At 35.5% G+C, this 27146-nt stretch overlaps 1 protein-coding gene across 2 annotated transcripts in view; it reads right to left on the bottom strand.

The window, feature by feature from the left end:
- NEK1 (NIMA related kinase 1) overlaps positions 1-27146 on the bottom strand; it is a 216246-nt gene that overhangs the window by 157982 nt on the left and 31118 nt on the right. For both annotated transcript variants that reach the window (XM_029938932.1, XM_029938937.1), the window contains exons 6-12: positions 25729-25812; positions 22499-22566; positions 21796-21882; positions 18810-18864; positions 17277-17477; positions 12218-12278; positions 9411-9562 (exon numbers count right to left, since the gene is read on the bottom strand). In XM_029938932.1, coding sequence (XP_029794792.1) covers positions 9411-9562; positions 12218-12278; positions 17277-17477; positions 18810-18864; positions 21796-21882; positions 22499-22566; positions 25729-25812 — 708 coding nt within the window. The remainder of the gene's footprint in view (positions 1-9410; positions 9563-12217; positions 12279-17276; positions 17478-18809; positions 18865-21795; positions 21883-22498; positions 22567-25728; positions 25813-27146) is intronic.

Genomic DNA, 27146 nt, shown 5'->3' with positions numbered 1-27146 from the left:
CAGGAAACTCACCCAGACCAAGCATCAAAATGAAAAAAGAATTCAAAATATGAAAATAACCTAAGGCACCTATGAGACATCAAGTGGAGTAACATTTGCATTATATGTGTACCAGAAAGAAGAAAAATGGAAAGGGACAAAATTTAATTAAAGAAATAATGGCTGAAAACTTCCCAAACCTAGGGATGATAGCAAACATCCAGGTCCAGGGAGCCCAGAGTTCTAAATAAAATGAACACAAAGAAAGCCACATCGACACACATTATAATTAAAATGTCAAAAGTAAAGAGGAAATCTTAAAAAACAGCAAGAGGGGCGCCTGGGTGGCTCAGTTGGTTAAGCCTCCGACTTCGGCTCAGGTCAGATCTCATGTTCGTGGGTTCGAGCCCAGCGTCAGGCTCTGTGCTGACAGTTAGCTCAGAGCCTGGAGCCTGCTTCAGGTTCTGTGTCTCCTTCTCTCTCTGCACCTCCCCCTCTCATGCTCTGTCTCTCTCTGTCTCAAAAATAAATAAAAACATTAAAAAACATTAAAAAAGAAACAGCAAGAGAAAAGCAAATTGTTACATACAAGAGAAACCCCAGAAGGCTATCAGAGTATTATTATTTCTAGGCAGAAAGTTTGCGAGCCCGAATGAAGTGGCACAACATGTTAGACGTGCTAAAAGGAAAAAGCTTACAACTTAGAAGACTTTATCTGATAAGACTGTCATTCAGATTTTAAGGAAGATAGAGTTTTCCAGACAAAGAGAAGATAAAGGAGTTTATCACAACTAAATCAGCCTTACAAGAAATATTAAAGGGATTTATTGGTTGAAATGCAATAAATAATACCATAAAAATGTAAAAAATAAAAATATCACTTGCAATGGTAAGGATGGGATTAATCACTTACAAAGATACTAGAAAGCTTGAAAGAAAAAAGGAAAATTAGCTACAATAATTAGTTAAGGAATACATAAAACAAAAAAATAACTCCATAAGAGTGACATAAAAATATAACACATGGAAGGGGACAAAATGTAGAATTTTAGAAGGTGTTCAAATTTAAGTTGCTATCAACTTACGCTCTCATACATGTAAAGGTGACATAATGTGAATCTCATATACCACAATGCAAATGCTTATAGTAAATGCACAAAAGAAAATGAAAAAAAATCTACACATGGCACTAAAGAAACTCATCAAACACGTATATGAAAAGATGCTCAAATCACTATCACCAGGAAAATCAAAATCACAATGAGCTACCACCTCACACAGAAAGAACAGTATCAAAAAGACAAGAGAGTATCAACAAGTGTTGACAAGGATGTGGAAAAAAGGAAACCAACCCTCTGAGCACTACTGGTGGAAATGTAAATTTGTGCAGCCACCACAGAAAATAGTATGGAGGCTCCTCAAAAAACCAGAACTAGAGCTACCAGATCATCCAGTAATTCTACTAGTAGGTATCTATCCAAAAGAAATGAAACCATTTAATTTGAAACAGTATATGTACTCCTATGTTCACTGCTGCATTGTTTACAATGGTGAAGATATGGAAATGACCCAAGTGTTATCATTAAATGAATGGATAAAGAGGTGGTGGTATATATACACAATGGCATACCACTCAGCCATAAAAAAGGAATGAAATCTTACCATATGTGACAACACAGATGGACCTAAAGAGTATGATGCTAAGTTAAATAAGTTGGAGAGAGACAAATACTGCATGGTTTTACTTATATGTGGAATCTAAAAAACAAAAAACAAAACTCAAATTTATAGCTAGAGAGAATATGCTGATGGTTACCAGAAGGGAGGATGAGAGAGAGGGGGACAAACTGGGTAAAGAGGATTAAAAAGTGCAAACTTCCAGTTATAAAATAATTAAGTCATGGGTTGGTAATGTGTAGCAGGTTAATATGGTGAATACACATTGTATTAACTTAGTAAGGTGACAGGTGGACTTGTAACCATTTCATAGCGTATACAAATGTCAAATCAGCCTGTGGTATCCCTGACAGCAATATAATATTATATGTCAATGATATCTCATTAAGAAATAAAAGACATTTATAAGAATGTAATCAATCTGACTTCATATCAGTGAATTATAATACAACCACTGATGATGATAATAAAATTTTACATCAAGTATATATAATGTCAAATGAAATAACAAATTATCTATAAACTATCAGAACCACATGAAAAATACAAGCAATGTATATCTGAATACAAATGTGGAGGTGTCCACAACAAAATTAAGTTAAATTAAATGCAGTGTTTGGATAATGGGAATGTTTCTTTCCTTAACTCTCAAAACTATTCTAAAAGACTACAGCAAATTTATTAGAATATAGACTTTGTAGAAAAAACTACAGATCAAAAGTTATACTACTTAAATTACTTTGAAGAAAACTGTAACAGAAATGAAGTTTCTATCTCAAGAATTACACGTGTATATAAAAAATTGATTTCAAATGCTCTAAAGCTTTCTTTTCATGACCTCACACTGAAGTAGTCACCTTTAAGTACTGAGAATAAAAACTCGGCAACAATGACTTTCTATGTGTCCCTAAAAGCAGACTTGTTATCTGGCTTTTAACCCTATTAAGTACTGTTAAAATATTAAAAAATATTACTTTCCTGATTTGGAATTTTTTTTCCTTTTCAGTTCAAACTCATTTCCCTTTTATTAAAGTTACCATTACATCGTTTGGTACTCAATAGAGGAATATTTGTTCAAATAAAGTAATATATTATTATCAGTAATTCCAGGTGATTGTTTATAACCAGGTACCATTATGATTAAATCCTTGAGAAGCCCGTCCATGGGATTTACACTTTGTCAAGGCCCAGCTCCTCTGGAGTGCAGATTCCCAGTTCAGTTAAAGTTGGTCTAAGTTCCTGGATGACATAGGGGTAGATTTCCTTATGAAGTTCTGCTTTGTCCTTAACAACCTCTAGGATGTGAACTGTATTAGCAAAATCTTTTAGATGTCTTTATGCCTGCAAAGCAGCATCAATGATTTTGGGTTCTGGAACCAGATAATAGCCAACAAGCATGTTGATCCCCTTTACTCAATTCGCAAGCATCAGTTTCTGGCTTGTTGAAGTATGTTACCCAGCGGGCATCAAAATCCTTATTTGTCTCATGTGACTCATGGGAGTAGCAGTGAACTGAGTGGACAGTGGCCAATGGCAATGCAGCTGGGGACCAGGGCCCAGATCCGGACACAGGAGGCCTCAAGGGCTGGCATAGGAGATTGTGGCTGTTGCAACAGAGTGGCCCTGAGCACTACAGCAATGGTGGCACATAGTCTAAGCTGGAACTCATTTCATTTACTCATTTATTCACTGATTGTTTTTTTAAATCTTATTAAACACTCACTTTGTGCAAAAGGTACAACACAGTCCCTAACTTCAGAGAGATGACAGTCTAATAAAACAGTATGAAGAAGATACATACGAGGTGCTAAAGGAGTTACTGTCCTGTTTCCTGTTTTTTAGTGGGTAAAGGGGACAACTAGAGAAGAAACAAGCCTTTGGGAAAAAAAATTTATCCTAGTGTTCCCTATGTCCCTTAGACCAATGGAGAACTATAAACATCAACATCACACTGCCAACATTGCAATGTTCCTGGACATGATGCCAATATTACATTCTTTAACCTACAAGCTAACAAGCTTTTGCCTTTTCTCAGGCCTATGACTGTTTAGTTAAACCATAATATTTGAGGGCAGAAGAAATATAGTCTTTACTCTGTATCCTCCAAGTGCTCACATAATACAATATCAATATCATAAATACCTACACAGGAAAGAGAGTCAAAGAAAAAAAGAACATTTAAAAAGGAAGAAGGGGTGGGTATGTAATGAATAAGGAAAAGAAAGAAAGAAGTACATACTAGTCATTAACTAGTGCGAAGTCCAATTTAGATCAGACTTGTAATTTTGGAGTTTTGAGACTGGTGGATTGAAAGCAGGTTCTAGAAAGAGTTCAATACACAAACATGAATATGACATTTATTTGGTAGGGCAGTACTTTGCCACTGAATGTTGGCTACGTGAATATATGTTATTTTTTTATGTCAATAATCCTGGGTCTAATGATGCTTAGACTTGAATTCTTGAGTAGGACAGGTAAAGGAATTATATTCATTTTTAGTATCCTTTGTGCTAGTATTGATAATAATCTTAGCAGACTACTTATCTAATGAAAGAAAATAGTTATTCAAACTGTTTCTTTCCACTATTCACCTCATGGAATAAAAGACACTTCCAGTGTTCCCAAGAAAGTTGACCATTGTTTTTCTCTCTAGGTTTTATTTTTTATTATTTATCAATTTGCTAAAAACGTAACAAAATGGCTTTTGTAAGTAGTTTTACTATAATTTTTGGTTGTTGCTCATTCTTTTAAAGAATTAACATTTGACAGGCTTGACAAAAATCTAAGTTTCTATTCATTAATCTATTCAATCATTCATTTATGATGTATTTATTGAGTGCCTACAATTGCCAAGAATTATTTGCCAGGAACCAGTGAACATAACAACAAAGAAATCCCTGCTTTCACAGAGCTTACACTGAAATAAAAAAGACTAGCAATAAACAAATGAGAAATACACAGTGCATTAGATAGTTATAATGTGAAGAAAAACAAAGCACAATAAAGTAGATAAAACTGTGGGGGTAGGGTTGAGGGCAGTTAACTAACATAGAGTTATCAAGGATAAAGGCTCTATTCAGAAAGTAAGTTTTGAGTACAAATCTGAAGGAAGTTAAGGAAAACTACGTAGTCTTCTTAAGGGACAGTCCTTTAGGAAAAGAGAACAGGAAGTAAAAACACATTTTTCGGATAAGTGCTTAAAATGTTTGAAGGCAACAAAGTTAATTAGCATGGCTAGGCTGGGGGTTAGGTAGCAAACAGGGAGTAGAAAACAAGGCTTGGAGAGGTAATGAGGGCATCAGAGGGCTCTGTAGACCACTGTAAGGACTCTGGCTTTTACTGAGTAAAATGAAAAGCCAACACAAAGTTTCAAGCAGGCAAGTGCAATGATCTGACCTTTATGGTACAAACATCAGGCTGCTCAAGTGAGAACAGACTGAAGTAATTTTAGAAGCTGTGAGAGCAGCCAAAACATTATAACCAAGGTGAAAGATGAGGGTGGCTAGGACTAATTTGGTGATAGAAATAATGAGGAAAAGTCAAGAACACTACGTATATTTTGAACGTAGAGTCAACAAACGTGATGTTGGAAGGGAAGTCAATGATACCTCCCAAAGTCTTTGATGAGAACAAATGGAAGGATGAAGTTACCATTTACTAAAATAAGAAGGGATGTGTGCAGGATGTGGAGTCAACAGTTCAATTTTATACATGTTAAATTTGAGATGCCTATTAGAAATTCAATGAAAGATGTTAAGACAGATAGAAGTCTCAAGTTCAGGAAAGGAGTACTGGCTGCAGATAAAAATCTAGGTCAGTTTTTAGATGCTGCCGATGAGAAAGAGAGCATGGCACAAGAGGGAGGATATCCAAGGACTGAGTATTTAAGCATTTCAGCATGTGAGGTCAGAAACATGAGCAGGAACTTACCAAGGTGGCTGAGAAAAGCAGTCAATCAGGTAGGACAATCAGAAGAGTGCAATATTTTGAACTGAAGTGAAGAAAAAGTTTAAAGGAGGAAGAGTAGGGGTAATCAAGTGAGTCAAAAACTGAGGTCGAGGAAAAACGCAACTGACCCCTGGACTTAATAATACAAAGATCACTGATGTCCTTGTGAAGAGCAGTTTCCTAACAGCCATGACAAAGCCCTGTGGAATGGGTTCAAGGAAAATGAAAAGAGAAGAACTGGAAACAGCATAAACAATGTTCTGGAAAAGTTACGCAGTTAAAGGAAGCAGAGATATAGGGAAGTAGCTGGAAAGATATATGAGAGATAAGGAAAGGGTTTTGGTTTTGTTTGTTTCTTAAAGAAGGAAGACACAACATATTTGTTTGCTAACAGGAATGATTCAGTAGTAGAGAGAAAAAATATAATGATGCAGAAAAGCGTATGAGTCCTTTAGTAGGCAAAGAAATAATAAAAAATAGTATACAAATGGCAGGGTTGAATTTAAGAAACAAAACAGATAAAGGGAAAAAGAGAGAGGCAAACTAACAGAGTCTCTTGCTTTTAATTTTTAGAAATAGCTCTTAACTATAGAGAACTGACGGTCACTAGAGGGGAGATGGGTGGGAAGATGAGTTAAATAGGTGATGGGGATTAAGGAGCATATTTGTTGTGATGAACACCAGGTGTTGTATGAAAGTGCTGAATCACTGTATTGTACACCTGAAACTAATATGCATGTTAACTAACTGGAATTTAAATAAAAACTTGGGGGGGAAATGACAGGGCTGACTCAGATCAGACCAGAGACAGATCACTCTGTCTGATCACACAGTAACAGGATGAAAGACAGATATTTACAAACATATATGACTGACTGGAAGTAGTGGTAGTGAGATTTTGGGAAAATTTCTTCCAATTGCTTCTATTTTCTCAGTAAAAGAGGAAGCAAGGTCATTAGCTTGAAGTGGAAAACAAGAAGGTAAAAAATAACCATCTAGGAGGTGGGAGAGTAACTGGACTGAGGAAACGGAATGTCTAGAAAATGTTCACTTGACATTATTAGCTATAAGCTTAAAGACAGATGAGTCAGAACAGTTGTGCCCAAATTCAGGCACAAAAGAGATGGAGGCCTGGATTTCATGAAGTTAGTTTTTGCCAGGTAATTTATAGTAATGAAAGAGAAAAGGAAGAGAGGTGAGGCTTTGTAAATTAAAATGAGAGAACATGAATTTTAAGCTAAAAGAGGAAAATAAAAATGAAGAGAAGGATACTGAAGGAAAAAAAACTAGTAAAATCTATGTATCCAAATAGGACAAAGAAATTGTGGAGGTAGAATCCTTGAGGAATATGCTGGAAACACAGGAGTAGTGGTAAGTCACGGAATGGTTATAATTGAGACTGTGGAAGAGTTGCTATGATCAACAATGATAAATGTGATGGTATGACCACAGGTGAGAGTTCTAAGGGTGGTAGACAAAATCACTGAAAAAGAACAACTAAAAGACCATGTACTATTGGAAGGATCATTTTTTTTTTTAGATACTGAAATCACCAAGAATTAGGACAGTGTTGGGAAGAGTGACAGGGAGTTAAGTGTTAAACTTTTCAAAAAATGAGGGTCTACAGATGAGCCTAGCATGAAGGGTTAACAAGTGATATAGTCTGGTAGGAAAAGCCTCCAAAATTTTGGTGGGGCGATAGTTAGGGAGCAGGGGAACATCTTGCAGTGAGAGGCAGGGAAAACACCTCCCTCATCCTACTTCTAGACCCAGCAGTGTAAGGGGATTAGAAAGAAAACAGTCCCTATGGAAGAGAGCTGTACAATAGTGTGTGCAGGGACAAGCCAGGTTGTAGAGCAAAAAAGGTGAAGAAAATCTCTACAAGTGTAGAACACAGTGGGTATTGCTGATAATGTGCAACAAGAGGGCTTTCCGGAAGAGTTTAGGGATGTATGCAGAGGGTGGGGGTCAGATTAAGTTATGACGAGAGGGAGAAGTCTGCAGTCCAGGGCTCGTGGTGATTAAAGAAAAAGAGTAAAAGATATGATGACATTGGTCCATTAGGCCTAGATAAATGTTATATAGAAGAGCGGAAGGAAGGAAGGAAGGAAGGAAGGAAGGAAGGAAGGAAGGAAGGAAAATCTCATGTGCCAGTTATTGCCCCCCAGCTGCAAATTCACCCTCCATTGTCCTCCTTGTGAGAAGAAAATGGACAATATGAACACTTCTCTGCTTGCTATCATGATGTTAAGCTTTGTCAGCAGATGATGTTGGAAGGACAGTGCAGCAGGACACAGCTTCTGTTCCTGATTAGCATGCTTCCTTTCTTCTTGTTCCTGCTGCATGTGGGACACACAGTGACATTTACCCTGTGGACAGCTGCCAGGATTGTTCTGCCAGTACTCCTGCCAGCTTCCTTGTGAGCTTTAGCAGCAACCTCAATGCCAGATTCCCAACAGCCTACTACCCAAAGAGTTCAGCAACCTCTGGCAACTCCCTCCGACACTGCAAAAGGCTTCCCAGGAGATTTAACGATCCTTCAAGCAGCTTCCCAGTATATTTCACTGGCACTCTAGGCAGGTTCCCAGGAGCTTCATCAGCTCTACAGTGGACAGTTTCATGTTTGTCAGCCTCAGCCTATGAGAAATCAGTGCACCCCACCATCCAGTGGTTTATAGCCATGCCACACCCAATAAAATTTTTAATATCAGCCTTGAGGATAGGGTTGGGGAGATCTTCCAAAGTCTACTCCTTCTTTGGGTACTGTCTCAGAGCTAAGAGTAGTGGCTGCTTCCTGTATCTGCTATTCCTATATGCCTTAAAGTTCATTCTCTAAAAATAGTTACTAATTATTTATATTAAATGTTCCTTGATCAAATTATTATGTGGTTTTTCTCCTGACTGGATGCTGACTTATATGTTATCTGAAGACTAATTTACAATAATCATTTGAACCAAAGTCACTGATGATCCTTACCATGAAGTTAATCTTACAGCAGCGTGTTCACATGTGCCTAAACACATTTGTATGTATGTATGCATGTGCATATGAGGTCCAAAAAACAGGTTTCATAAATGCCAAAGTGTGCAGCTACCGACATGAAGAAAAATGTCAAGTTCCTGCAACTAACACTGTGTTCATGGGCATGTCACCTAAATGCTATGGGCCTTACTTTTTTCATCTGAAATATTAAAAAGTAGGGGTGCCTGGTAGCTCAGCTGGTTAAGTACCAACTCTTGATTTTGGTTCAGGTCATGATCTCATGGTCAGAAGATCGAGCCTGCTTAAGATTCTCTCTCTCTTTCCCCTCTGTCACTCTCCCATGCACGTGGGGGGTGGGGGGGACATGTGTGTTCTCTCTCTCGTGGTCTCTCCCCCAGGAAAAAAAAATTAAATTAAATACTATAAAGCAGACTCTACAATAACATTCTTTCAAGTTCTATGATTTTGATTTATTTATCTGGTGGTGAATTCTCAAATACAAAATTTTCCCACATTTTTATCAAGTGTATTACATTATTTGTTTTATGCACAAAAACCAAATGCTCTGCTTAGGTTGTTCAAAAGTGATTTCAAAGATAATGTTACTTTCTTTTTATTGCACCAACTACTTAATATATCTACTTCATGTTTCCTTGTGACAATGTAAGTCTTCCTAGTTTTAGGAGACGGTGAAGCAGGGAATAGCAATGCTCTTCAGTAACTTAATGAAAACGATCCTATGAGTATCAAGATATCTGAATTGAGCTGCAATAAAAAAATCAAATTTAATTTGTTACTTACATAGTTTATAATATAATCATACCTGTTTATGTTTTTGGAGTGGTTTCTTTTCATGTAATTTTTTATCTCCAAATTTCTTATATGTTAAAGGTACTCCATATTTAGCAGCAGGCTTTGTAATTTTCTGAGCAGACACAACAGAAGCCAAGCTTTGTCCTGAAGCTGGTCTTTTAGCTACATGAAAAGATACAATGAGTTTTTCTAGAGTTCTTTATTTTAAACCTTTAATTTCAAAATTCTTCAAGATAGCATTTTTTCATTTTTACAATCATTGACAACATTTGAGACTCTTCTTAAACATCTTATTCACGCTTTAGCACAAGTTAATTTTGCCTTCATTATAAACTACTTGATTCTAAAAGCCACTTTTGGAGGAAAAAAAAAAAGCAAAAGGCCACACATCTCTAAGATGAAAATTTCATATTAACAAAAAAAGCACATCCCTAAAATTGACTGTGAATGATGACTGTATAAGTCTGTGAATATACTAAAAACACTGAATTACATACTGTAAATGGGTGAATTGAATGGTATAGAATAATTTAACAAAGCTGTTTTTAAAAGAACACTGACTGTTTTAGAAATTACTTTCAAAATTAGCACAAAAACTTTAAGAGCAACTATTAAACACTAACGCCATCATTGTGAGCAACATTAACTCTTTCTTCATCTATAATCTGAACGATGCCTAAACCTGCAGACCTACAGAAGAACACTTTAAAACAATTATAACAGCTCAGGGTCTAATGAAATGGGTATCTTTATACACTAATGGTGGGAATACAAAATAGTTAAACTTTCTGGAGGGGAATCTGTTATCAAGAACAATGTTTATGGGGGCACTTGGGTGGCTCAGTCGGTTAAGCGTCCAACTTCAGCTCAGGTCATGATCTCATGGTTCAGTTTGTGGGTTCAAGCCCCGCATCAGGCTCTGTGCTGACAGCTAGCTCAGGGCCTGGAGCCTGCTTCGGATTCTGGGTCTCCCTCTTTCTCTTCCCCTCCCCTGCTCATGCTCTGCTTCTCTCTGTCTCAATAATAAATAAGTATTAAAAAATTTTTTTTAAAGAACAATGTTTATGGACTGCTTTTAAAGAAGTAATCAGAGGAGATCTATAAAAAGGATAAGTCCTACAACAATTATGAATTCAATCCTTACTGAAACCTAGACAAGGTGAAGTCAGTCTTAGAACAATAATAAATTCAGGAAAAACAAATCAAAATGCAGAAATTTAGAGGAAAGTCTACTATTTGTCTCTCAGAGGAATCAACTAGGAACTAAGAAAAGTGAAAGAAAAATTTGCCCTCTGAGAGTTCAACTGTAAGATAAAATCAGAACACATACATACAGCATCACAACTCTGTAACTTGGCTAACTGTATTAACACAGCCAGAGAAATGCCGTGTGTACCAGTACACATACTGGCACACGAACTGGAAAAGGAGACAAAGTCACAAAAGTATAATCATGAAGATTCCCAAGAGAAAAACGCTGAATAGTTCCCATTCACATCCAGAAAAGAGGGAGAATTATTTCACTGATTTGGCAGTAGTTTTCAGGCTCAGTAGCAAGGCTACCAGTAGGATAAAGTTTAATATAGGGAGTTGGGGCCCACAAAGAATCTACAGGCCCATCGGTAACACAACTCCTATTTGAGCCTCATGATATTAAACACTTCATTCATCCAACTGCTCCTACAACTAATTAACTTTCTAATTCCTGTGTAGGCTTATCTACACGGAAAGAATGTGCTGACATGGAATATTTCTGGTCTTTGTGACAATGAGGCTTTTTGATCAAGATCTGACTTCTCATGAGGCGTGACCTCCAGGAGAGACATGCTGATTCTGCTGTTTTTCCATCTCTTGTGAATTTCGTTTAGCGTGAATTGATTTCCCAGGGACTGACGGTCAGTCTCTGCACACTGAGATGAGTCTAAGGGTCTTTAGGAAGAGCTAAATACTGTTGACCTTCCTAAGAACACACTGCCATCCCACTTCTGGCATACATCTACTCAGTTTTTATAATACAGTATTTATTTTTAGTAACTGATTCAAACTCAAAATAGAGAACATGCAAAGCATTATGTTTGAAAAACAATATACTCTTCAAATCTTACATAACTTCCACTGATTTTAGAAATCCATTCTGGTATCATTCTATTAAGAAGACAGTATCCTTTGCATACAAATATATATATATATTGTAGACAAATATATATGTGTATACATATATACATATTGCATACAAGTATATATATTACATACATATATATAGCATACACATATATATGTGTGTGTGTGTATGCGTGTGTGTGTGTGTGTGTATATATACACACATAGTATATAACCATACCCACAGTCTTATAAATATTCTGCTGTTGCTAGCCACATTTAAAAGAAAATTATCCTTGGTAAGGTATCTAACTTTATATCAACTTACTTCTTAAAAATTTTAGAATATGAAGCATTTCTCAAAAACATGTATTACATAAAGATGTACACTTAGCTAAGATATTTTACAACATTCTACAACAATCTTAGAATAGCAACTAAGCAATTGATAAAGATGGACAATTTCAAGATAGAGTCCATCTAATAAGGCAGACAATAAATGGAGATTTTGTTATTAATTTATCAGAAAGTGTTATATATTGTCATCTCTCAAAAACAATTTAAAGATACATTTCCCCTGAATTACATTTATCTATAATTGTCCTAACTTATTATTCCTATGTATATCTCTAATTTAATTAGAAAGCATTACTCATTAGTATTAGTATATTAATCACTGCAAACACACCTGTTTGGACTCATATTAATTGTATTTACCTGGTATAGGCTGTGCTCCAAACTTGGAAAATGTTTTTAGACAAAATTCTTCTGCTATCAGCTTAGATTGAAAGAGGATAAAGAAAAAGTCAGAAAACATGTTAAGTTGCCAAAACAAAAAACCTATCCATTAATCAGATTATATTTTTTCCCTTTTTCAGTCACAAATATGCTATCAGATTAACTATACTTACTAAAACCTAAGTAACCCATTCACCAAATTCCTCTCATGCTAATTCCTTTCCACTCTTACAAGATTCCTACATAATTCAACATATATTTCTTTTTACTATTACTAAAACACTCCAGTACTATTCCCTAGCATTCATGAACATATTTTGAGGACCAAAAATCATTAGGATTTCCTGCATTTTTCTCTACTAATTTTTTTCCCCTCTTTAAGTGCAAAACTGATGCCAACATAGACTTAACTCAATTTTCAGCATGTTTTGTTTCTTACTGGGTGGAGTAGGGGACAGCAAGTGAATTTTCTTTTTAAGAGAAATGAGGACTGCTGGAGGGAATATTCCCAGAGTAGCAGTAGAGCAGAAGCTCCAACAGGCGAAAAACCATGACTGAGATGGCGATCTGTTCCAGGAAGGATTCCCCTACAGCAGTTTTCAAATATACTGGCAGAATCAGCACCGCCACGGATGTATTAAGTGTGGAAGTTCTCAGGCTCCCACCTCAGAACCCCTAACATAGAAATTGTAGCGATGGGACCCACCAATGTCATCCAAGTGATTTTTTATGAATGCTAAAGCTTGAGAATCACTTCACCAAAAAATAAATTAAATTAAGTAAAGGTCTGGTTCATAGGCAATTCAGAGCAACTGTGTAAATATATTTTCTCTTCCACACACATTTGCATTTTCCCCTTCCTTTTCCATAGAAGAAAACGAGTGATTTATCAACTCCAACTTGTCCCAAACTAGACAGTTCCTTTTACTGCTTGAATGTGAGTTTTACTTTTGTGTGTGAATGCTATATGATCTAAGAGACGGGACATATATAACCCAAGAAGGTTCTCAAATGTCTATCCTGTACTATCCAAAATAGTTGCCACCCATATGTAAGTATTTAGATTGAAAATTTAAATAAATATAGTTTAAAATTTGACCCCTTGGTCACAGTAGGAACATTTTAACTGTTCAAAAACCACATGTGACTAGTAGCTACAATGTTGGAAAATGCAGATATGAAATACTCCATCATCATAGAAAGCACTATTGGATAGCACCTAGACACCTAATGAAGTAGAAATTAATCATGATTTGTCAAGCTTCTTCCAGGTGTGCAAGACTGAGAATTAAGCCCTATGAAGATGGTACACAGAGAAGAAGAAATTGGAAAAAAAAAACCTCCTAGAGAATATTATTGTAGATTATATGTTATAATAAAGCTTATATTGTTTCAAAGCTTAAGCCATAAAAAATGTACTATAAACGTTCTCACTAGAATACTGAACAAGTGATATATAGCAGAAAAATAAACCTTAAGGATAAAAGAAGAGCTTTCATGAAAAATGAAATCTAAGTGATATCTAAATAGCTATAAGAAGCTATACCTATACTAAACACATACTATCAAATATTCTACTTGTTAATAATCATGATCTGCCTTTCTTTCCATATTATAAATTTTGACATATTAGGCTTGAATATTTTCTTTCACTGCTGGCTAGTTGAATTCTAGTGCTTCACACTGTATGTCCTAACTACTGGTTTTGGGAGACGGAGGGACCTCAGCAAAATTCAATGAAGTTTTCTTTCTTGTCCAGTAGTTGCAAAAAACAATAGTATATTGCATCATGATCACTCTTGAAAATGTTATTTTTAACAAAGAAGTATTGTAAGACACTTAAATTTCAGAGATTCTTGTTATATCCTATGTAAGTAACCTTCAATCTACACATTTTAACTGGCTTTCTTGCTTACTAATATATTCTTCTATAGTAATAGTTAAATCCACACTTGTTTTCTAAACATAATTTGTTCACACAGATGTTCTATTAAGCCAGGTTCCTCTCATCTCATGCGTACATAAAAATAATAAAACTAAGGGTGCCTGGGTAGCTCAGTCAGTTAAGCATCTGACTCTTGGTTTTAGATGGGGTCATGATCTCATGGTTCATGAGTATGAGCGCCACATCAGCCCCATGTTCACAGCGTGGCGGCTGTTTGGGATTCTCTCTGCTCCTCACTTGCTCTCTAAGTAAATAAACTTAAAAAAAAAAAAACAATAAGGAGCTCCTCGGTGGCTCAATTGGTTGAGCTTCCACTTTCTGCTCAGGTCATGATCTCACAGCTTATGGGTTTAAGCCCCACATTGGGCTTTGTGCTAACAGCACAGAGCCTGCTTCAGATTCTCTGTCTCCCTCTTTCTCTGCCCCTCCCCTGCTCAGGCACACACACACACACTCTCTCTCTCTAAAATGTACATTAAAAAATTTTTTTTAATTAAAACACAAAAAAAGTAATAAAACCATGATTTTGCTAGATATGTAGTTTACAGAAGAATTTAACAGGGGACCTTGGGTGGCTCAGTTAAGCATCTGACTTGATTTCAGCTCAGGTCATGATCTCACAGTTTGTGAGATCAAGCCCTGCCATGTGGCTCTGCACTGAAAGTATGGAGCGTGCATGGGATTCTCTCTGCCACTCCCCCGTTATGCCAACCCCCCAAAAACAAATGAATAAACATTAAAAAATAAGTTTAACAGTGATCCTTTAAATTAACATATGCCACATGAGCATGTAATATAAAATTATTCGTTTTAGGTGATCATATTTATATCAATAACCTGTGCTAACAGATTTGAAATATTTAACAAATTCCATCAAAATAAATTTTTAATTCAACTCAATAAGTATTTATTATGCATCTACATGAGTACTAGAGAAAAAATCATAAGTCAACAATCTATTCACATATACAAATGCCCACAGAACTGTGTCTAATAACTATTAAAGAGAATATAATCATATAACTTGATGCTAATATATTTATATTAGTATAATAAAACAATATATTGATATTTTATATTGAATATATTGAACACTTACTACATGCTAGACACTAAGCAGTTTATATACATTATGGGGTTTTTTTTTTTAATTCTCATAACCACCTCATCATGTAGATGTATCCCATTGTTTACATGTCAGTAAAGTAAGGCACAGAAAGGTTTAAAAACTTTATAGTTACAGACGGTTACCAGAAGGGAGGTGCGAGGTGGGTGAATAGGTGAATAGGTGAGGTGATCACGAGTACTCATCCTGATGAGCACTATTGTACAGAACCACTGAATCACTAAGTTATACATCTAAAATTAACATAATACTGTGTTAACTACACTGGATTAAACATTTTTTTAAATAATAAGATTACAATTAGAAACCCAAGAAGACAGAGAGTAGAGAGGCAGCTGCCAGGAGTTGTGGCAGGGGAGAAAGTTGACTTCGTGCTTACTGGGCATGGAGCTTGCTCTACAAGGTAAAAAGCTATGAAAATGAGTGGTGGCAGTAATTGCACAGCAGTGAAAGTCTATTTTTTTTAATTTTTTTAAATGTTTGTTTATTTTTGAGAGAGAGAGAGACAGAGCATGAGCAGGAGAGGGCCAGAGAGAGAGGGAGACAGAGAACCTGAAGCAAGCTCCAGGTGCTGAGCTTTCAGCGCAGAGCCTGAGGTGGGGCTTAAACTCACAAACCATGCAACCATGACCTGAGCTGAAGTCGGATGCTTAACCAGCTGAGCCACACAGATGCCCCATGAAAGTTTATTTAATACCACTGAATTGAGTACTCAAAAATGTTATGATGCATTTTATGTTATGCACACTGTACCATGATAAAAAAAAAAAAAGGAAAACAAAACAATAGAAACCTGAGACAGAGGAATGATTTTGTGATACTGTGGTTTCTATTAAGGATTAAACATTTGGTATCCAGTTCCTGGCACACAGCTCCGAAAACTCTTAAAGTACCTACCTACGTGGTGAAAGAATAAAAGTATCAAAAAAAAAAAAAATCCAGAAAGAATAAAGGTGTCTTTTGTTATTCCTAACAAGCCCTTTACAACCACACTCCAGACTTTGTTAATGAGGTGACATGCGGAAAGCCGCTAAGGATGGAAGCTGATTGACAGGGAAATCTGCCTCATAATTAGTGTTGGAACTTTCAGTCCTGCTCCCCTTCTGGGACGAAAGGGACTAGCAGTTGAATCAAACACTAAGGACCAAGGATTTAATCAACCATGTCTACATAATAAAGCCTCCATAAAAAAACTGAAGGACAGGATGCAGATAGCTTCTATGTTGGTAACCATGCAGGCAGGGTGACACAATCTAGTTTCACAAACAGAAGCTCCTGCACTCAGGACACTTTCAGACCTTTCCCTATGTATCCCTTCACCCGGCTGTTCCTCCATATCCTCAGTTAGTATTCCCTCACAATAAACTGGTAACCTCAAGTAAATGCTTCTTTGAATTCTGTGAGCCACTCTAGTAAAGTAATCAAACCAGGAGAGGGGGTGGTGGGAACCTCTGATTTACAGCAGGTCAGTCAAAAGCACAGGTGACAACCTGAACTTGCCATTGGCTTCAGAAGCAGGGCAGTCTTGTAGGACTGAGCCTCTAATTTATGGGATACGATGATACACATCTCCAGGTAGACAGTGCCAGACTGAACTAAAGTGCAGGACACCCAGCTGTGTTGTAGAATTGCTTGGTGTGAGAAAACTACCACACATTTGGTGACTGGAAGTGTAAAAATTTCAGTATTAAGAGAAAACACGAAAGAATGTTTTCTCTACTACAGATTTACAACTAGAGAACAAATACAAAGGGGAAGAATTTTACGAGAATGGAAAGAAAGGTGACTCCAGTATTATAAGAAAAAGCTACTGTGATCTCCCAGAATTGTGATGTGCTCTCCTCAAAATATAGGCCATGTCCTAATTAAGCACCATAACCTTACTATTTTAAGGTAAAAACAAAACAAAACACACACACACACATACATTCATTCATACATACATACATACATACATACATACATACCTGAGGTGAAAGAAACTTTTCAATGCGTTTGGCTATAAAACCTTTCTCCAATATGGAGTTGACTGATGGTCTATCCCTAGGATTTCTTTTAAATAAATGAGAGAGCAAATTGCGTAGATCATAAGAATAATGTAAAGACACAGGTGGAAAAGATCCAGATATTATCTTCAGTACCAGGTTTTTCATACTGCCAGCTTCAAACTAAAATCAAGAACATAAATTAACATATATAAAACATACATAAATTGAAAATAGGAATAAACAATGAGAAAAAGTTCTTTTCCTAGAGAAAAGAACAATAATCCTGTTACAAATATTTTAAGCAGCAAATATATATATACATATATATATTTAGCATATGTTCTTTAGAACAAAGTTCACTTGGTTATTTAGAAACATACTTAAAAGAGATTAACAGTCCCCATAAAGCATCATAACTTGCTATAAGATTAATTTTTACTTAATCAACACACTGAAAGATGGAATAAAGGTATTAAAGATTTTATAAAAACATATGAATAATAATAAAGACAAAAACAAACCAACTTTGTAGTCTTCATTTAAGACCTGCCTACCTGTGCCCTGCTGTAGTAACCAGGAAAGAAAATTAACTATATCTAAGTATCTAAGAAAAATATAATAAATAAAAATTCTAATTGCCTTCCTTTTAAATACTGCTCATTATTATTAAGTATGTGATACTCTCAAAAGCCACGTAAGGAGAAATGTGGCAAATATTCCAAAGAGGACTATAAGCCACATCAACAGGAATAGTCTATATTGTAAGAGTAAACACAACAGGGGTGCCTGGGTGGATCAGTCGGTTAAGCGTCTGAGTCTTGGTTTTGGCTCAGGTCATGATCTGGTCGTTTTGTGGGTTCAGGCCCCATATCGGGTTCTGTGCTGGCAGCAAGGAGCCTGCCTGGGATTCTCTCTCTCTCCCTCACCCTGCCCCTCCCTCATTTGCACTGTCTCTATCTCTCTCTAAGTAAATAACTAAACATAAAAAAAGTAAACACACTATAAACTCTAACTGAAATTTTTAAAAAATGGAAAAAAATACAAACAGAGGCATGGCAGTTTAAAATCTAAAGAAGATTTCATTTTCAAAGTACAATTAAGCTTCTGATATCTCTGCTAAAATAGTACAGAACAGTTGTACATTGAAACATGTTCTTAACATGCGCATTAACAAAATCACTAAGATGAAGTAAATAAGCTAAAATGCCAAATTCATATATGAATGTAATATGGAAAGCAAATTTGTTTTTGTCATTAGAAATAATTTCCTAGAAAAAAGTATGATATACCTATTAGAATAACAAATATATAACATACATATGTAATATATGCATATATTAAGGGAAAATCTATTTAAATTCATACTTGAAAGAAGATGAGAAATTTAAAACCAGATAAGAATTTCCAGTACAAATGGGTCACCTAAAAGCCAGCATATGATTTTTAAAATATACAAATATTATAGGTAATTTAAGACATAATTTTTAAAATATTTCAGAAACGACTACTTACTGCATGTTTAAGTGTGCACATCTCATACAGGACACACCCCAGAGCCCAAATGTCACTAGAAAAGGGAAAAATGAGAAGTTTTCTCTAAGTATCAGAATTTACATAAATTTTTTTATTTAAAGGAAACAAAAGCAGAATGAAAATGTTTTCCAAAAATGTGTTCCATAAAATATATCCTTTAAAACTCGAAATTTCAACCATAACCAAATGATAAAAGTAACTATCCCAGATTAGAAGAACAGCAGTTGCCCAAGCAATTATTTTAAAGTTTTATTAAGGAAATATAATATTTAAAAGAACAAAATCAACAAATTTCATGAATAGTCTAGTTATTTTATTCAATTATTTATGAAAATACCATGATTTTAAAAAATATTATAAGGGCACCTGGGTGGCTCAGTTAGGCATACGACTCTAGAGTTCAGCCCAAGTCATGATCTTGTGGCTCATGGGATCAAGCCCCACCCTCCATCAGGGAGAGCGCCGAATCCTAACCACTAGACCACCAGGGAGCGACTGTACAGGACCTACTTGGGATTCTCTTTCTCTCTCTCTCTCTTGCCCCACCTCCAGGTGCACATGTGTGCTATTTTTCAAAATAAACATTTTTTAAAATAATAAAATAAAAAATATATATTATAAAAGCAAAATATGTTTTAATGATAAACAAGAAAATATTAATTTATTCAAATTAATCTGAAATAAACATATAACAGCCAATGGAAATATTATGGAAGGTAAATATATTTAATCTTAATTTAAGGACTTAGTTATGTTATCTCTTTTATAGTTTCTTCCCCTCCTTTATACATATTTTTATAATTTAAAAAACACTACCTTCCATTTTTAAAAAGAAAAATTAAAAATCTCATAGTTTAGAGTTGCCCTTAGTAATCAACAAAAACAAAAACCACTGCTCCTGAAAGCTGAACTTATTGGAAAAGAAGAAAAGCCAATACTCAAATCCCAAAGTTGCCTTTAACCAAACTCACAAAAAACTACAAATATGAATCTGTAGCCCCCAATATCTATTTAATTTCAAGATCAACTTGCAAAACTATGTGAACATAATTAAGCTATTTAGTAACTTGAACATGTTAGTACATGTAACATGCATAATCAAAATCATTACACTAATGATCCTATTTTTAAAATACTTTAAGACATATTTAGAAAAATATGAATTTTAAAGTATACTGACAATGCTCATCCATGACATTTTAAAAACATTTTCACCACAAAATTAGTTTTATAGAAAATTCTCCAGGAGTGCCTCGGTGGCTCAGTTGGTTAAGCATCCATCATCAGCTCAAGTCATGATCTCACAGTTCTGTGAGTTTGAGCCCGCATCGGGCTCTGTGCTGACAGCTGGGAACCTGAAGCCTGCTTTGAATTCTGTGTCTGCCTCTTGCCCCTCCCCTGCTCACACTCTGTCACTCTTCTCTCTCCCCAAAACAAAAATAAACATTAAAAAAAAATTCTCCAAAGGATGATTAAAATACATTCTTAATTTAAAGATAAAGACTGATATTTTTCACAGTTGACTTATTCATAAGACACAGAAATACCATTAAAGTCTAATTATTTCAGCTCAAGGCACATGGGTGGCTCAGTTGGTTAAGCATCCAACTTCTGATTTCGGCTCAGGTCATGGTGTCACAGTTGATGAATTCAAGCCCTGCTTTGGGCTCCATGCTGACAGCAGCGGAGCCTGCTTGGGATTCTCTCCTTCCCGTACCCTCTGCCCCTCCCTCGCTCTCTCTCTCTCAAAATAAATAAAAAACTTAAAAAAATAACTTTAGCTCAAAGAAAATGCTAGTTTCATTAACAACACACACTAATAATACTTTCTATGAGCTACACAGATTATTGTAATTTAAATGCATTTAAAAAATACACTGCTGGGAACAATGTTCTCAGCCTCAAGTGCTCAGGCTTTAAACATAGCGTCCTTCCTACTCTCAAAAAAAGGAGCCATCACTTTATTCCTTTTAACTTCTGTAGGTGCTTTCAAATTTTTTTTAAGTTTATTTACTTATTATTTTGAGAGAGAGAGAAAGAGAGAGAGCACCTGTGCACACACACAAGCATGGAGCCCAAAGCAGGGCTTGAACTCGCAAACTGTGACATCATGATCTGAGCCAAAATCAGAAGTTGTATGCTTCACCAACTGAGCCACCCATGTTCCCTGAACTGAAGTAATTTTAGACTTCAATGCTATTTCTGTCAGTGCAGAGCCCAACACTGGGCTCGAACTCATGAATCACGAAATCATGTCCTGAGCCAAAGTTGGTCACTTAAGTAACTGAGCCACCCAGACACTCCTGTTTTTCAAATTTAAGACCAATATTTCTTGACTAGTATATTTCAATTAGAAAGAAAATAAATGGTAAATAGAATTCAGCAGCAGAATTCCTCATCCCAGTCACAAAGTCTACAACCCATTATCCACAGTACAACTCAATGATTAGCGATTTGGGCTTGGGAGCCACATGCCTGGGACTTTCAAGCTGCTTCCCCTCTCTCTCTACATCTGACTTTATTTACAAGGAAAAGGAGGAATAATTAATACCTACAACTCATTAGGTTATCGTGAAGAGTAAAGGAGTCAATACACAGAAAGTATTCAAACCAGTCCCGGGAATATAGTGAATGTTCAATAAATATTAGCTATTATATATTTCAATAGGAAGTGCTATTACAAAGACCAAAGAAAGTACTCTATTTCCCATTATAACTTAAACAATATCCTTTAGAAAGATAGTGAAATAACTTCCTTGCAATCCCTCTCATTTCACTGTACAGTAAAAAAAAAATGGGTGTGTATATGTTATGTATATATATATATATACACATACTTACATATATCATTATATGAGTATTAATGATTTTGAAATAATACTCCAAAGGTCAGAGGATTAGTAAATATAGCATAAGAGAAAGATTTAAAGAAAATATATCCTGTAATGAATATCATTTTAAATACCTTTTATTATTGTAAGGTTTGTTTTCACAGATTTCAGGTGACAAGTAGTATGGGGTCCCTATGCAAGTTCGAGCCAGCTCCACAGTACTAGAAAATAAAAGAATTATTGGAGAAACTTAAGATACTAAAATATATTACAAATTACAACATATACACCACCACGGACATTATATCAAAACATACAGAAGTGCTGATGCATAGGGGCACATGTACCCCAAAGTTCATAGCAGCACTGTCAACAATAGCCAAATCATGGAAAGAGCCTAAATGTCCATCACCTGATGAATGGATCAAGAAGATGTGGTATATATACACAATGGAGTATGACATGGCAATGAGAAAGAATGAAATTTGGCCATTCGTAGCAACGTGGATAGACCTCGAGGGTGTCATGCTAAGTGAAGTAAATCAGGCAGAGAAGGACAGATACCAAACGTTTTCACTCATAAGTCTAACAGGAGAAACTTAACAGAGGACCATGGGGAGGGAAAGAGGGGAAAAAGAGTTAGGGAGAGGGAGGGAGGCAAATCACGAGAGACTCTTGAATACTACTGAAACAAACTGAGGGCTGAAGGGGGAGGGGGAAAGGGAAAAGGGGTGATGGTCATGAAGGAGGGCACTTGTGGGAAAGAGCACTAGGTGTTATATGGAAACCAACTTGACAATAAACTATTTTAAAAAAGGTTTAAAATTAATATGTTACCTATTAAGTACTCTAGCAATTCCAAAATCTCCAAGTTGTATTGTCCCATCTTTGGTTAAAAATATGTTCTGTTTAAGAGATATAAAAAGCCAGAAATATTGTTATAGTCCACTTCTGACAACTCCTTTCACAAAAACAAATCTAGTTTTTAAAAAAAGCTGGTAAGTGCCTGGGTGGCTCAGTCAGTTAAGCATGCAAATTCAGCTCAGGTCATGGTCTCACAGTTCTTGGGTTTGAGCCCCACATTGGGCTCTCTGCCATCAGCACAGAAGCCCACTTCAGATCCTCTAATCTCCTTCTCTCTGCCCCTGTCCTATGATCTCTCTCTCTCTCCCTCTCAAAAGTATATAAACATTTTTTTTTTTAATTTAATATTTGTTTATTTTTGAAGGAGAGACAGAGCATGAGCAGGGAGGGGCAGAGAGAGAGGGAGACACAGAATCTGAAACAGGCTCTAGGCTGAGCTGTCAGCACAAAGCCTGATGCGGGGCTCAAAGTCACGAACCCGTGAGATCATTACCTGAGCCGAAGTCAGAAAGTTAAGCGACTGAGCTACCCAGGTGCCCCATAAGTAAACATTTTTTAAAAAAGCTGGAATAACTGGATATCCACATACAAAAGAATGAATGTAGATCCGTATACCACACACAAAAACTAACTTAAAATAGATTCCTAAATATAAGAACTAAAACTATAAAACTGCTAGAAGAGTACACGGGACTGTATCTTTGTGTTATTGGGTTGGGCAATGGTTTCTTAATTATGACACCACAAGCAAGGAAGAAAATATAAATATATTGGACTTCATCAAAATTAAAAACTTTTGTTCAAAGAACACTATTAGAAGTGAACGCACAACCCACAGGACTAGAGAAAATATTTGCAAATCACGCATCTGACAAGGAATTTGTATCCAGAATAAAGAACTTACAATTCATTATCAACAAAAGACAACCCACTTAAAATACACAAAGTGACATATTATATGATTCCACTTATATAAAATGTCCAGAAACAGGCAAATCTATTGAGAAAGAAAGTAGATTAGTGGTTTCCAGAGTCTAGGTAGAGAAGGAATAGAAAGTGATTGTTACAGGGTGTCTTTTTGGAGTGATAAAAAAAAAAATGTTCTAGAATTAGAGAATGGTGATGGTTTCACAACTCTGTGAATATACTAAAAATCACTGAACTATACATTTTCAGTAGGTGAATGTTATGGTATTTGAAATATACCTCAATATAACTTCAAAAAAATGAACCCAGATACCCTCATTAAAAAAAAACTACCTAAAAATTCTAATTAGCCTAAATATAACAAAAGAATCTTAAAATTTTCTAATAATTTACTCAATTAATTTGCATTCTTAAATATATAACTCCAATGCTCTATCAAACAGTAAAGGCAGGAGTTTGTGGAACATGAATTAAACTCCTCATTTAGGAGACTTGAATCAGACACATGTTCACAGGCTAACATGACACAAAGCGGGGATGAGTGGGATGGAGGAAAACGGAGTGAAACTGGGATTAGGTGGCAGAGGGTGGGGGACAGGAAGGATGAGGTAGGAAGCTTCCATCACAGCTCCTCTCTTCCGACTACACATCCTGTGGCTATCAGTCTATACAAGAGGCAACAGGTGTAAGGAGGTAAGACAAACACATGGCCTTGACACCAGGAGACAAATACTCTCTGATCTACCTTGTCTAAGGACTGAGGGAGTCTAGTGGGGCATCCATGAAAGAAATCTCTGCGCACAGATGAGTGACTTATGCAGACAAAACATCTTCCACCAAGAGTTTGCAAAAAAAAAAAAAAAAAAAAAAAAAGCCAATAAAAAAATCAGAACAAGGATTGACTTCAGACAATTAATTTTATAAAACATTCTAACAAAAACTTTAAAATAAATATATTTAGCTAAGAGAGGGGTGCCTGGCTGGCTCAGTCAGTAAAGCATGTGACTCTTGATCTCAGGGTTTTAAGTTTGAGCCCCATGTTAACTGTAGAAATTACTTAAAAATAAAATCTTTAAAAAACAAAAAGAAAGAAAACTACAAAGAGATAAATGAAAGAAATCCATTTAAAAAGAACAAGACATTATCAAACAAAACAAAAATCAATCAGATTAAGAACAGAGGTATATGAAAAACCATTTGGAGGGGGCACCTGGGTGGCTCAGTTGGTTAACTGTCTGACCTTGGCTCAGGTCATGATCTCACATTCCATGAGTTTGAGTTGAGTGCTTACAGCTCGGAGCCTGGAGCCTGCTTCAGATTCTGTGTCTCCTTCTCTGTTCTACCCCCATTTGGGATCTGTCTGTCTGTCTCTCTCAAAAATAAGTAAGCATTAAAAAATTCTTTTAACTAAAAAAAAGAAATCTTGGAGAAAAAATAATCATTATAAAAAATATGTATCAGTTTGGACAAAATTAAAAAAGTATTTGGTTAACTGGAAAGTAGGTTGAGAAACTCACCTACAAGGCAACTGAAAGACAAAGGAATAAAATGTGAAGAACAAATAAGGTACTTGGAAGGGTTATATTAAGAAGCTCCAACATAGGTCTAGAAACATAATTCAGAAGACCATGAAGGTACTGATAGAGAAATAATACCTGAAAAAAATACTGCTAAATATTTTCCAGAACATTTCTAGGGGAAATATACATTCTCAGATCAAAAGTACACAACATAAGAAATAAAAACTGAACTTCACCAATGTACAACCCTATGAAATTTCAGAACAGTGGGATATACAGAATATCCTATAATCATCCAAAGAAAAAAACAGGATAAGAACATCACTGGCTTTAAATTCCTAAACAGCAACACTAGAAGTCAAGAGACATATGAGCAATATCTTCAAAACTCTGTAGGAAAACAAATTTCCAACATAGAAGTTTATATCCAAATTATCATTAAATGAGAAAATAGAAAAATGTCATCTTCAGACATTCACTATCTCCCCCCATAATATACCTTCCACATGTAGGTTTTTCTCCATCACTATGAGAGTAAACCCAGAAGCAAGAGGATACAGGAAGGAGGTAGGAGGTCTGACACACACGGTATATAAGGAGGATATCTAGGATTACAGTGAAGGGGGAACAGTGAAGAGAGAACAGATAATCCCATGCAGACTAAAAAACTTAGCAGGTTAAAAGATTTTAGCCTAAGGCAATGCTGGCTCCATGTCCATATCCATTTAGAAACTAACAGTGACAGAATAAACATACCTGTGACTTTATGTCTCGATGAAGAATTTTTCGATCATGTACATGTTTCAAGGCCAAACATATCTGCACAAACCAATCCAAAATCTAAGAAAGAAAATCACATTTGTCATTTCTTTTAAAATTTACATTTCACAGTATCCTTTCCTTAACCAAAAAAAAAAAAATTCAGAAATACGCGGGGTTGAGGGGAACTAAGTCCTTAAAAAACAAATTTAGGCTATCATTTTTAACTTCACTGTAATTAATGTCACTAACATTAAGTAGATATTCGAGTTGATACATTATGAGCAAGGGTCCACACTGACTTTAAAATGTAAGAGACTGCTATTGAAGCATCTCTTATAAATCAGAATTAATAAGAAAGGAATTTCAAGAAGAGGAAAAAATGAAAATACTTTATATTTTATGATACTATGAGGATACATGGCTTTATTGTTAAATACATCTTTTTTCTCCATAAATAAAAATCATGAAAGGTAAAATATCAGGCTAGAAATTTGAAAGACATAGCTGAGTTTTATCTCTTTCCACATTCATCATATAAACACACTTTCTGAAGTTGGCTACTTGAAAGTATAAGGGCTTAAGTTCTAACTCATTCCTAAAATCAAAAGAATTCCAAGTAGATGGCATGTTTAAACAGGTAAAAATTGAACTATCAAATGGTAAAAGAAAATGCAGTTTGATTTTCTATAATCTTTGATTGAAGAAGGACTTTCAAAACATGACACAAAAGCCTAAGTCACAAGAATAAACATTGACAATGCTGATGATATAAAATTTAAAATACCTGCAGGGCAAAATATCAAGTGTAATAATTATTTAAGAAAATACTTGCAACATAATTGATAGATTGCTACTTCTGTAATATGCAAAAGTTCTTCCAAATCACTAACGAGAATACTAGCAGTCAAAATAAGTGGAGAAATGACTGGAAAGGCAAATGATGAAGAAAATATAAGCCAATAAATATATATACAAAATACTAATAAAATTTTTTAATAATAACACCAATTAAAACAAGATAGTTTTATAACTTGAAAAAAATAAAATAATACTTAAGGTTGGCCAGAATGTGAGGAAATAAGTCTTCGCATACCTTGTTTTTGAAAAAGTTAATTATAGTCATTTGGCAAAGTATGTAAAAACTTTAAATTCACATACCATTTGGAAGAACAACTGGAATTTCAAATTTGTCCTATAGATACAGTATCACAAATATAAAAGGATGTTTATCCCTGTAGTGTTCATCAAAGCAAAAAATTATAAACATCTAAACTATAGAAAACTTATGAAAGAGATTGAAGAAGACACCAAGAAATGGAAAAACATTCCCTGTTCATGGAGCGGAAGAATAAACATTGTGAACATGTCATTACTACCCAAAGCAATCTACACATTCAATGCAATCCCCATCA

The sequence above is a fragment of the Suricata suricatta genome, chromosome 1 (assembly GCF_006229205.1).
Source record: "Suricata suricatta isolate VVHF042 chromosome 1, meerkat_22Aug2017_6uvM2_HiC, whole genome shotgun sequence".
Taxonomy (NCBI): Eukaryota; Metazoa; Chordata; class Mammalia; order Carnivora; family Herpestidae; genus Suricata; species Suricata suricatta.
The sequence above is the reverse complement of the archived record's forward strand: the minus strand, read 5'-3'. Positions and strand labels throughout refer to the sequence as shown.